At 38.7% G+C, this 12,095-nt stretch overlaps 1 protein-coding gene across 4 annotated transcripts in view; it reads right to left on the bottom strand.

The window, feature by feature from the left end:
* Positions 1 to 107, bottom strand: part of GRIP2 (glutamate receptor interacting protein 2) — a 272,074-nt gene extending 271,967 nt beyond the window's left edge. For all 4 annotated transcript variants that reach the window (XR_012484963.1, XM_074283820.1, XM_074283821.1 and 1 more), the window contains exon 1: positions 30 to 107. Coding sequence is in view for 3 of the 4 variants with exons in the window: in XM_074283820.1 (XP_074139921.1) it covers positions 30 to 84 (55 nt within the window). In the remaining variant the exon portion in view is untranslated. The remainder of the gene's footprint in view (positions 1 to 29) is intronic.
* Between the last annotated feature and the right edge of the window lie 11,988 nt (positions 108 to 12,095).

Here is a 12,095-nt window from a genome sequence, read left to right on the forward strand (position 1 = left end):
GTTCCCCCAAATCAGGGATCCCCTGTTACCTTTATTCCGCCGCCTCACTACCCCCAGCCGACACTTCAGAGACACAGCAAACATCTTGCCTCCGTGCTCTCCTGGTACCTGGGATGCCTGGCCGCTTCCTTCACACAGCTCGCTGCAGCCTCCTCCCCAGTGCCTCAGCCGGGTTTTGCGAGGGGTTTTGAGCTCCAAATTAATTTATGATTACTGTGAAATGGAGCCGTGGTTCATGTGGTTATGGGGAGCACATGAGGCAGTAGCAGGGACACGACAAGAGGAGGGAGCCCTTTGCAAACTCCTCTCAATGCTGTTTCCACCCCCATCCTCCCCAGCCTTCCCCCATCCTGTCCAGATGAACAAGAAATCCCTAGTCAATATTTATAAACCTGCATCCCGCCTCTCATTTGAAGAGCTGGGAATTCTATAGGACATTAACATACTAATTAGAACCAGTCCGTGTTATTTTTTTGCTCCAGTCTGTGTTTTCTTTTTTAAAAATAGATAATCCTTCCATGTTTACTGAAGCTAAAATGAAATGGACCACTTAATTTACCCTGACCAGGGCCAGCCCCAAGCACCATCATAAATAATCTGGCTCCAGTACATTAAAGAGCCTTTTGTAAACTGCTGACACTCAGGGTCCTGGCCTTGGAAGGGGCTGCTTGTTGGACAGTTCGCATCCCGACTCTCTCCTTTCTAGAGAAGGCAAAGAGCAGCCAGAAGATGCATGAGGGAGAAAGCTCAGCTTTAATATCCCCCCCCTCATGAATTCCTATTCGGGCATCACAGCAGTTTCACAGGTTTGATGATTGTTTCGCACTCATTGGCTACCCTTCTCTGTTTTTTTTTTCTCTCCAACATAAACAACAATCTCAAGTCGAAATATGGGCCCTATGGGGGTGTTCTGCCTGGACTGGTGATGTCGGTCAAGGGTAATACTGTCTTAAGGTTACTTGTCTAGGCTCATGGAAGGTTAAGCACCATGGACAAGGCAAATGTGTGCTCAGGATGTCTGAGAGGCAGCTGTCTTATGGGAAAAACTCAGAGCAATTTGTTGAGAGTTTTGGATCTCTGACCTGTAGTGCTTTGGACAGATTGTTTCATTCAATTGGACCTCAGTGTTCTCTTCTGTAAAATGTGTGACGTTATCTCTCTAACTCTTAATATATTACCTTATAATCTTAAATTTGTCCATGTAGAAAGAGAGAGACAGACAGACAGACACAGGGAAAGGGAGAGAGGGAAAAAGAAAGAGAGAGAGAGGCAGATAGATAGATAGATAGATAGATAGATAGATAGATAGATAGATAGATAGATATTTCCCCTGAACTTTCCTCCAAGTATTAAGAGGGACTCTTGGAAAATATCTGACCTTTCATTATTCAATTATATCTAACTCTTTGTGACCCCAATTGGGATTTTCTTGGCAGAGATACTACAGTGATTTATCATTTACTTTTCCAGCTCATTTTGCAGATGAGGAAACTGAGGCAAACAGGGTTGAGTGATTTGTCCAGGGCCACAGAGTCAATAAGTATCTGAGGTCAGATTTGAATTCAGCAACTTGTCTTCCTGATTTCAAGGACAGCTTTCTAGTCTTTGCACCACCTAGTTGCCATTACCTGAACAAGGATACTAAATAACCAATCATTAAATATTTATTCAATGAGCATCTAGGTGGTGCAGTGGATAGAGAACCATCCCTGAAGTCAGAAGGACCTGAGTTCAAATTTGACCTCAGACATTAATCCTGGCTATGTGACCCTGGGCAAGTCTCAGGGGAGAAAAAGTACTTATTAAATGGCTGCTATATGCCAAACACTATCCAGGGTGCTAGTGAAATTTAACATCTGTCCTCAAGCAGCTCACAGTCTAACAGGGAGATGACATGTGCATGCATAGGTATTCATAGAAAACACATGCAAAGCCCGTGCAGAGGAGAAAGAATTGCTTTATGCAGAAGTCACTATAGTTAAATCTATACCAAGAAACAAAGAAGTGAATGCATGCCTGGCAAGTTGGATAGCCAGTGCAAAGGTGTAGAGATGGGAAATGGAGAGTCTCATGTGAGGAATAGTAAGAAAACCAGTTTGGACGGACCATAGATGTATGCATGTGCGATGAGGTGATGTATGTAAAATTCCTAGAATATTGTATAGAGCTGTAGATGACAAAAAAGTATACATTTGATCCTAAAGGTAACAGGATCTTTAAAAAAAAAAGCTTATTAATTGGGGAAGGATTTGTCCAGGTTTGTGCTTTCGGAATCCTAATTGTTATTAGAATGGATAATGGAGGATAGCCTGGATTGAGAGGAGATTTTGAGGCAAGGTCAAAGGAAGTCTATCATAAGTTAAATATTGAAGCCTTAATATGGAAAGGCCATGGGTTGAAGTTCAAAGAACACTGGACTTGGATTCAGAACAGCTGAGTTCAAGTCTGGGCTGTATTTGTCACATAAAAGGCATTAACTCTGGGAACCTCAATTTCTTCATTTTTAAAATGAGAGCATTTGGACTAAAGGATATAAAAGGCTCCTTCCAGCTCCAAACCCTGATTATATAAAAACATAAATGGTCACTGTGATAGCTAGATGGCAAAGAATAATGGAAGTACAGTCAAGAAGATTGAGTTCAAATCCAGTCACAGACTCTTATTAGTTGTGTAACACTGGGCAAGTCATTCAATCTGTCTGCCTCAATTTCCTCAACTGTAAAATGAAGATAATGATATCACTGGGGGTGTAAAAATCATATAAGATAATATTTGTAAAATACTTAGCACAATGCCTAGCACATAGTAGGTGCCATATAAGTGCTATCTATAATGAAGATTATGATAGTAATGATGTCAATGTCCCAAACCTCCAAATTGATGGAGGTCCACAAAACACTGAAATATCAGGATGGAAAGTAACCTAGAGGTTTGGGGCTCAGTAGTAAATAGGTAAACACTGAGAAATTGATTGGCTACCCCCTGCCCTGTTCTATTTTTTCAGCAAGGTATTCTGGCATCTTAGTAGAAAGAAACCTCTATTTTTGTCTCTCTGTTTCTGTTTTTCTGTGTCTCTGTATGTCTTTCTCTCTCTCTCTCTCTCTCTCTCTCTCTCTCTCTCTCTCTCTCTCTCTCTCTCTCTCTCTCTCTCTCTCTCTCTCTCTCCCCTTGCTTTTTTATCTCTGTTTGCCTATCTATCTATCTATCTACCTCTCTTTCTTTCTCCCTCTCTCCCTCCCCCATCTCTCTCTTATCTTTCCCTCTGTGTGTGTGTGTGTCTAGATACATGTGTCTGTGTCTATATATGTCTCTAAGGGATTTAGTGAGTGATTGTTTCTTTGGAGCCAAGTTGCTGCAAAAATCCCTTGGGACTAAGGATAAAAAAAAAAAAGAATTGAGCAAACATGCTTCATGTGGGAGAAAATGAAATCTGATTCCTGATGAGACCCCAGGGACTTCCCCAAGCCAGTTTTCGTATCTGTGGGTGATGTCTGGACATGTCCATTTATGTTTTTCATCTATTTGGAATTAATGCAAAATGTTTAGGACTTTATACAAAATAAGCCCTTTCTCCTACTCTCTCAGATATTTCAAACTGGAGAGTACAATCTTCCCCTTGTCCTAGTATCATAGAACCAGATTAAAACTCACACTCACATAAACGTGCATAACATACTTATATAGACACACACATGCATACTCACACACATGCTCACACATATGCACACTTATTTTGACACACACACACATGTGCACACTCACACAGACACATACTCATTTTATAGCAGAAAATCTGAAGAACAGAGAGGTCACATAGCTTAAACATGGAAGTCCAGGCTTCAAATCTGTATTCTGACTCCAAATTCAGTCCCTTCTTTTCTACCATATTACAGAGTGTCATTCAGAATATGGCTTTTATAGCTTGGAGCTACAGGGTATATTTGAAGCCATTCAGTACAATGTCTTCCCTTTACAGAGGATGGAACTAAGGCTCCTCTAGGCACTCTAGGGACAGGAAGTGTCAGAGTCAAGTTTCAAATCCAGATGCTCTGATTCTAGATCCAGGGTTCATTCCATGTAGGTTCTAATCCCCACTTGGAGCTTCCTCAGCTGCTAAACAAGAATGTTTAAGATTCTTTCTGATTCTTAGTCTATGATCCTATGAGATCTAAGTTCCTCCCCAGTTCTAATCTGAGTTTTATGGTCACTTCCAACACTACCATTCCAGGTATCTGCCTAGAAAGAACTCTTTTTCCCAATGATAGAAGTAGCCATTTAGCTTTACAGACTTTTGGTAACACTCATGGACTTTCTTTACACAATAATCAAGTAATCAAGAAGCACCCGTTGTATTCAAGACATGGTTGAAGTGAGGCCATATAACAGAGTGGATAAAGATACATCCTCGGAGTCAAGAAGACTTGCATTCCTTTGACACATTACATGACCCTGAGCAAATCAACCTTAAAGTGCTTAAAGTATTCTATAAATGCAATTTGCTGTTGTTATTGTCATAATATTTGTATTTTTTGGACACCTTTGTATTTCCAATATTCTAAGCAACTCTCTAAAAATGAAGTTGTGAAATCACAGTCCAGTCCTTACCCTTATGTCCTACGTGGGACAAAGACAAAGCTGAAATATCTCTTGCCCTTGAGGGGCTTGCTTTCCTATGGCAGAGAACAACTAGAGGGCCAGGGTAATTGGAGAGTACAACTAGTGTTAGTTATGAAGATCGTCCCCAAGCAACTTGTGAAAAAGAAAGGGATGAGTAGAGATTGAGGAAAGATTAAGCTGCTAGCAATTAGACAGTGAATTCATGTAGAGATCATAGGAGGAAGGAAGGAAGGAAGGAAGGAAGGAAGGAAGGAAGGAAGGAAGGAAGGAAGGAAGGAAGGAAGGAAGGAAGGAAGGAAGGAAGGAAGGAAGGAAGGAAGGAAGGAAGGAAGGAAGGAAGGAAGGAAGGAGAGAAGAAAGAAGGGGAAAAGGAAGGAAGTCAGTTACTCCTTCCCTCCCCCCCAAAAAAACAAAAAACTGACACTGACATACACATAATCAACTAATCAATCAACAACACAGCATTCTCACCCACAATACTTCTTTTACTACTCCCAAAGCATGATGTCCCCTGCTCTCCCTCCCTTATACTTAGAGCATTGCCTGCATGATTATTTCTTGTGTCTTGAACACATCACCTTGATAAACAGATCAGAGCATTCAATGGAAGGATGAAATACTTTATTCCCCTCCCCTCCCTCAGCCACATCTTAGCAATAATACCCTATATGTTGTTTATTAAAATTAAGTTTTCTACTTTGGTCCTCATAAAAAAACTCATGAGATAGGGATTTGCAGCATAGATTTAGAGTTGGAAGAGACCTAAATACTACATAACCAAAGCTCTTCACTTTACAGAAGAGGAAACTGAGACCCAGAGAAACGAAATGAATTGGAACAGCTAGGTGACATAGTGGAAAGAACATCAGAAATGCTTGAGTTCAAATTCAGCCTCAGACACTTCCTCTCTGTGTGAGCTTGGCAAGTCGTTCACATTCTGTTTGCCTATGTTTTGACTTCTGTACAATGTTTTAATATTTATCTCCTAGCATTCTTTGGTGGATAAAATCAGATATTTGGGAAATGCTTTATTATTGATAAAGCACCATAAAATGCTAGCTATTAATTTTATTACAATATTTATTATTATTATTATCATTATTTTTAAGTGATAGAGTCGTGACTTCAACCTAGACCCTTTTGAATCTTGGTAATCCCACATTACTAATCTGGTCCTCCAAGGATCTCCAAGTTTCATTTTCACCCTAATTTTTCCTTTCAGGAGTTCTTATGTTCCATTGACAGTGAGTACAAAGGAAATATTCACTATTTCCTGAACACATCCTGGGCATTCCTACTTTTCTGCCTTGGCTCACATCACTCCCTAAATTTGGAATACCTCACTACATTTCTGCTCATTGAAATCCTAACCTACTTTACATGCTGCCTTATATATGAAGGTTTCCCTGATCCCCTGGAAGAGATTTCATCTTTATTTGATCTCATGGTACTTTAGAGTCAGTACAAGTAGGTGGCCCAATGGATAGAGCGTAGAGTCAGGAGGATTCACCTTCTTAAGTTCCAATCTGGACTCAAACACTTATTGACTCTGTGACTCTGGGCAAGTCATTCAACTCTCTTTGCCTTAGTTTCCTCATCTGTAAAATGAGTGGGAGAAGGAAATGAGGAACAACTCCAGGAACTTTGCTAAGAAAATTCTCACTGGGATTACGAAGAATCAAACATAACTGAACAACAACACGTATTCCTTTTCCACATTTATATTCTCTATTCATCATATTTATCTGAATATGATGCCCTTGCTGTATTACGAGCTCCTTTAGTGTATTAATTAATCTCCCAAGGCTCAGTTGCCCTATCTGTAAAATAGGAGTAATAATATTACCTACTTCACAGTTTTATTGAGAGGAAAATGCTTTGTAAACCTTTAAGTGTTATATAAATGTCTTTTATTGTTATTGTTGTTTACATTTGCATTGCCAATGTCTCCTATAGCACACCTCACAAAACACAGAGCTTAATAAATGTTTGTTGAACAACTGAATGAGTGAGTGAATCAATGAACAACTCTGCTTTCCGCTTTTAGCCATGGCCCCAAAGCTCTCTTCCTGGCCTTCTGTCCCAGTAGAGGTGAACACAAGGCTATTTGTTGTCTCCTTTTTAATTTGCAAAGCTGACACACCAGTACAGTGTCAAATGAGAATTAGATGCAATGTAAAACACAAGAGGCTAATGTAGTCTCTCTTCATCTAGCATAAGCAAAGGCAATAGACAAGAGATAATTAAAATATGAAAACAAGGACTAAGCAACCTTTCCAAAAAGGAGGACAAGGGCTCTTTCTGGAGTACTGGCTTAGTGTGGAGAGGAGAGATGTAGCAGTCCTCTGAGGGCAGGGGAATTGCTAGTTCTCTCATTCACAGAATCAAAGAATCTCAGAATTGAAACAGAAGAGGAACATGATATGTTCTAATCTATATATGAACAGGAAGGAAGACAGAACACTGTAGCAGAGAGTATTAAGTTTGTGATCAGTGGACCTGGGTTTGAATCCCAGCTCTGTCACAATGTATACTCTTAGATAAGTCACTTCATTCTGTGTCTCAGTTTCCCCATCTGAAAATGAGGGAATTTGACTTGAGGACCTCTGAAACTTCTAGCTCTAAATCTATGGTCCTGTGATCCTTGATAAGAGATCATCCAGCCTCCATTTCAGTGATGGATATTTCATTACCCATAAGGCAGTTGCTTATATGATTGAATGGTCAAGGTTGTTAGAAAATTATTTTGATTATGTGTTTAGGAGGGGAATGGGAAGGAAATAAAAGAGAGAGAGACAGAGACACAGGGACAGAGAGAGACAGAGACAGAGAGGAGGAAAAGGGAGAGATGGAGAGAGAGAGAGAGAGAGAGAGAGAGAGAGAGAGAGAGAGAGAGAGAGAGAGAGAGAGAGAGAGCGCACACACTCTGGCATAGATCCTAAGATAGACAGCACATTATAATGCCAACTCTTCCACTGGACTAGTGGCAACTCGCCCAGGCATCAGGGAAGGGCTTGGCCAATAGAAACTAGCTCGTGCTCCCTATTTGACAAGCCAAAAATTGCCAATTCTCTCCCTGGAAGATTTACCAGGCTTCGGAGTAAAAAGCAGTTTGTGGCTCTCCCATTCTCTAACCCAGGCCAAAACTAGTCCTTAAAGCAAGGTTTTACTTTTCTGCGAGAAAAAGACGCCAACCAGGAAAAGTCAGTGATTGGGCTTTTTTTTTTCCTTTTGAACCTCAGCCATGTGTCATTGATGGAAAGGCTTCTGCAATCGGATAGAGTCTCTATCTTCCTTTTCCAGACATGCCAGGGTTTAGGTTTCAATATGCTGAGCTAAAGCTGCAGTGGGGATTCACAGCTTAGCTTGAGGATGGCAGGCCTTTTCCTCCCCCAGATTGTCAGTCAGGCTAATGCTCAAGCACTGATAAATTGAGAGGTTGGAGGGTTTAAAGACCAGCATATAGCCTAGTCATTAGGCCTGGGTTCTTTCCCAGTTCTGTTCTGACTCATCCCCCAAATATTCATTCCCTTCTTAGGGCATCCTCCTTCCACATGCCAGTTCCCATGGCACATATCTCACAGGGGAAAGGAAGAATGAGAAAGGGCATTGGCTAATGTCTTTCAACTCTTTTCTCTGAACTAGAGGTCCCAAGTTCAAATCTCACCACTGCTGCTTATTTCCTACATGAAATGGGTCATTTAATCTCTGCCAGTCAGTTTTCTCATCTGTAAAATGAGGGAGTTGGATTAAATGACCTTTAAATCTTTCCAGCTCATCCACTATCATCATGCCCATCATCTCATACTTGCATTGTCCTTTAGCATTTACAAAACACTTTTCCAGTTTCCTTGGAACATATGAAGGAAAAATATCAACATTTCCATTTTATAGATGAGGAAGTTGAAGCATAATAATAATAATAATAATATCTCCCATTTAAATGTTGTTTTAATGTTTATAAATAGCTTTACACACTTTCATTCATCTCCACAACAAGCACACAAAGTAGGTGTTGTTGATATAATTATTTCCATTTGATGGAGGAAGAAACTGAGTCTTGGAGAAGATAAAAGGCTTTCCCATTCAAAGTGTTCATGAATGACCAGATTTGAAATATAACTCAATGATGGGGCAGCTAGGTGGCACAGTGGATAGAGCATCAGCCCCAAAGTCAGGAGGACCTGAGTTCAAATCTGGTCTCAGACACTTGATACTTCCTAGCTGTGTGACCCTGGACAAGTCACTTAACCCCAATTGCCTCAGGAAAAAAATATATAATATATTTAAATATATATGTGAAAAACATGGTTCCAATAGTGCTGGAGTCCCAAAGCTTGGATTTAAATCCTGCCTTGTTCTCCTTGAGTTCAGACTAAATGACCATTGGGTTCTGTGCCATCTCAAGGTCTGTGACAAATCCTACTCACATAGTTTTAAATAAGTCACTTAATCTTCCTTACCCTTGGCTTCAGTTTCCTTATCTATAAAATGGGAGGCAGTGGTTTCTGAGGTACCTTCCAACTAAAGCTCTCTGACCCTTGTCTTCCTGACTCTAAGCCCAGCACAATGGGGTTTATTCTTTCCCCAAAATGGCTAGATTAACAAGGGAAAGCTGAGGGTGGGCTGCAGAAATAGGAATTGCTATCCCTCAGGATCCTTTCTTTTAGCTGAGAAAGAAAATTCTTTTTCAAAAGAATAAGTCCTCTTATACTTTACATACTTCAAGAAAAGTAGAGGTTGTCTTTAAAAAGGTTAGCTCTTTGTCCTGTTAAAGCAATTTTAAAAGTGGTCTTTTCTTGACTTATAAATTAGCAGATATCAAAGACACAAAGCGATGTAATAGTAACCATTGCACTTTCAAATCAACAAAACACTTTTTTTCACAACAATCTTCTTTTCTTTGTTTATAGTATTTTATTTTTCCAATTATATGTAAAGATAGTTTTCAAGATTCATTTTTATAAGCTTTTGAGTTTCAAATTTGTCACCCTCCTTCCCCAGGCCTCTCCCTAAGATGACAATTTGATATGTTATACATGTACAATCATATTAAACATATTTTCACATTATTCATGTTGTGAAAGAAAAAACAGAATAAAAAGGAAAAAAACACAAAAAAATAAAAATAGTATGCTTCTAGTATTTTTGCCTTTTTTGTTTACTTTTTCTTTCACATGATTTTTTCCTTTTCGGTCTGATTTTTCTTGCACAACATGACAAATACAGAAATACATTTAAAAGGATTGCACATGCTTTAACTATATCAGATTGTTTTCTATCTTAGAAAGATAGGAAGAAAAAAATTTACGGCACAAAGTCTTACAAAAATGTTGAAAACTATCTTTATATGCACTTGGAAAAATAAAGTGCTACTGAGAAAAAATTACTATGCTTCATAGTTCTTTCTCTGGAACTAGATATCATTTTCTATCATGAGTCTTTTAGGATTATCTTAGATTACTGTATTGTTGAGAAGAGATAAATTGTTGATCATTGCAAATATGTTACTATTACTCTGTACAATTTTCTCCTGGTTCTGCTCATTTCACTCAGTATCAGTTCATACAAGTCTTTTGCGAAAATATGTTAATGTTGGGAATGCTAACAATATAAAGTTAATTTTATACATGAGGAAACAGGCTTCTCAAAGTAAATGATTCAATAATTGTATAAATATGCATACATATATTGGATTTAACATATATTTCTACTATGTTTAACATATATTGGATTACTTGCAATCTAGGACAAATCATGGGGGAAAAGGATGGGAAATTGAAACACATCGGTTTTTGAAAGAGCTAATATTGAGGAATTATCCATGCATAAGTTTTTTTTTAAATAAAAAGCTTTAACTTTAAAAAAAGAATGAATAAAAGAAGTAAATGATTTGTCCAAAGTCACACAGCAAAAAAAAAAAAAAAAAAAAAAAAAAAAAAAAAAAAAAAGAGACAGGGGAATGACTCCATCCTATGTTCTCTTAACATCAGATTTGATTTCCTTTCCCATGCCATTTTGCATGTGGAATGTTCCTCTTCTAGGGGAAGTTGGGAATTAATTTACAGAATCATAGCATAGGGTATGAAAGAGAAATAGAGGACATCTAATCCAAACCTTTTGAAAGAGAAAGTTACTTGTTCAGCCTTCTCCTACCTTCTGGTACCAGAGTCAGGACTCATTCCCAGTTCTCTTAGTATAATTCTTAGGGGAAAGACCAGACTGGATTTTGAGTCAGGGGGTAAACCTGATGCTTACCACCTCTGTGAACTTGGGTAAATTACTGAAACCCTCTCTACCTATTTCCTTGCCTTTATACCAAGGAGAGTTGACTAGAGGATCTCAAATCTCCATTGTGTAGTTTTATTATTTCTAACTCAGGTGCATCAGAAAAATTTTCCCCAGAAGAGGTAGTATTTGAAATGGGTGACTCAAGTAGTACCTGGAAGCAAAAAGACCTAATTCAAATATTTCCTCAGATACTTAGTAGCTGTATGACTCTGGGCAAATTACTTAATCACTTAACCTCAGTTTACTAATTTGTAAAATGAAAATAATGATAAAACTCAAGACTGTTGGAGGTCAAAACTCAAAAAATTATGGATAGTGTTTTATAAATATTAAAATGCTATTTATCTCTCTATCTATAGGTTAATTATTGTTATTATTAAGAATGGGGGAATTTGGATAGGGCGAGGATTCCAAAGTTTCCATTAGAGAAGAAAAGCCATGATTACAGATCCGTGATCTGGAGCAACAAGGTGGTCCAGTGAGTGGAGAGATGGCTTTGAAATCAGGAAGACCTGAATTCAAATCCTGTCTTAAGCACTTTGTGACAAATCACTTTATTAATGATGGAGAGGATTTAGACAGAGAGGGGTTCTACTTTTTACCACCCAGAAATGAAAATATATTATCCCTGAAATAGTGATAAGCTTTAAAGCTGAGAGCTCACATAGTCCAAACTCTCCATTTGGCAGATGATCATTTTTCTTTATTCTATAAAACAAAAGATTAAAATAGGCTTTTGAAATGAAAACAAAAGAGCTGTATAACATCTTTTAGAGGGAAACAAACAAACAAAAAAATCATTTGACCAAGCTCTAATTCGTTTTGGAATAAGAGATGTCCAATTTAACTTGAAAGGAGAAGATTTCCCATATTCAGATCTTCATTAATAGCATATTCTGACCCTGGGGCTCCCCCTTTCAGTAGCTCTGGAAACAGTGCACATTTCAGTTTTCTCTGGCCAGCCAGGCTAAAAAGCCTCAAGGGCTGGGTTGGTTTTTTCGACATAGATCAAAGTGACAAACCAGTGACAAAACGGAGAATGAGGAGGTCTGACGGTGACTGTCCCTTATTCCCTTCTCCCCAAGACCCTTCCTGGTTTTCAGTTGATTCCTGGCACCTATACCTCTGAGCTACCCTGGTTCCTTCATCCATACTAATTCAAAACAGCATCATACTAATGATCCAAT

This window comes from Sminthopsis crassicaudata, chromosome 1, assembly GCF_048593235.1.
Source record: "Sminthopsis crassicaudata isolate SCR6 chromosome 1, ASM4859323v1, whole genome shotgun sequence".
Taxonomy (NCBI): Eukaryota; Metazoa; Chordata; class Mammalia; order Dasyuromorphia; family Dasyuridae; genus Sminthopsis; species Sminthopsis crassicaudata.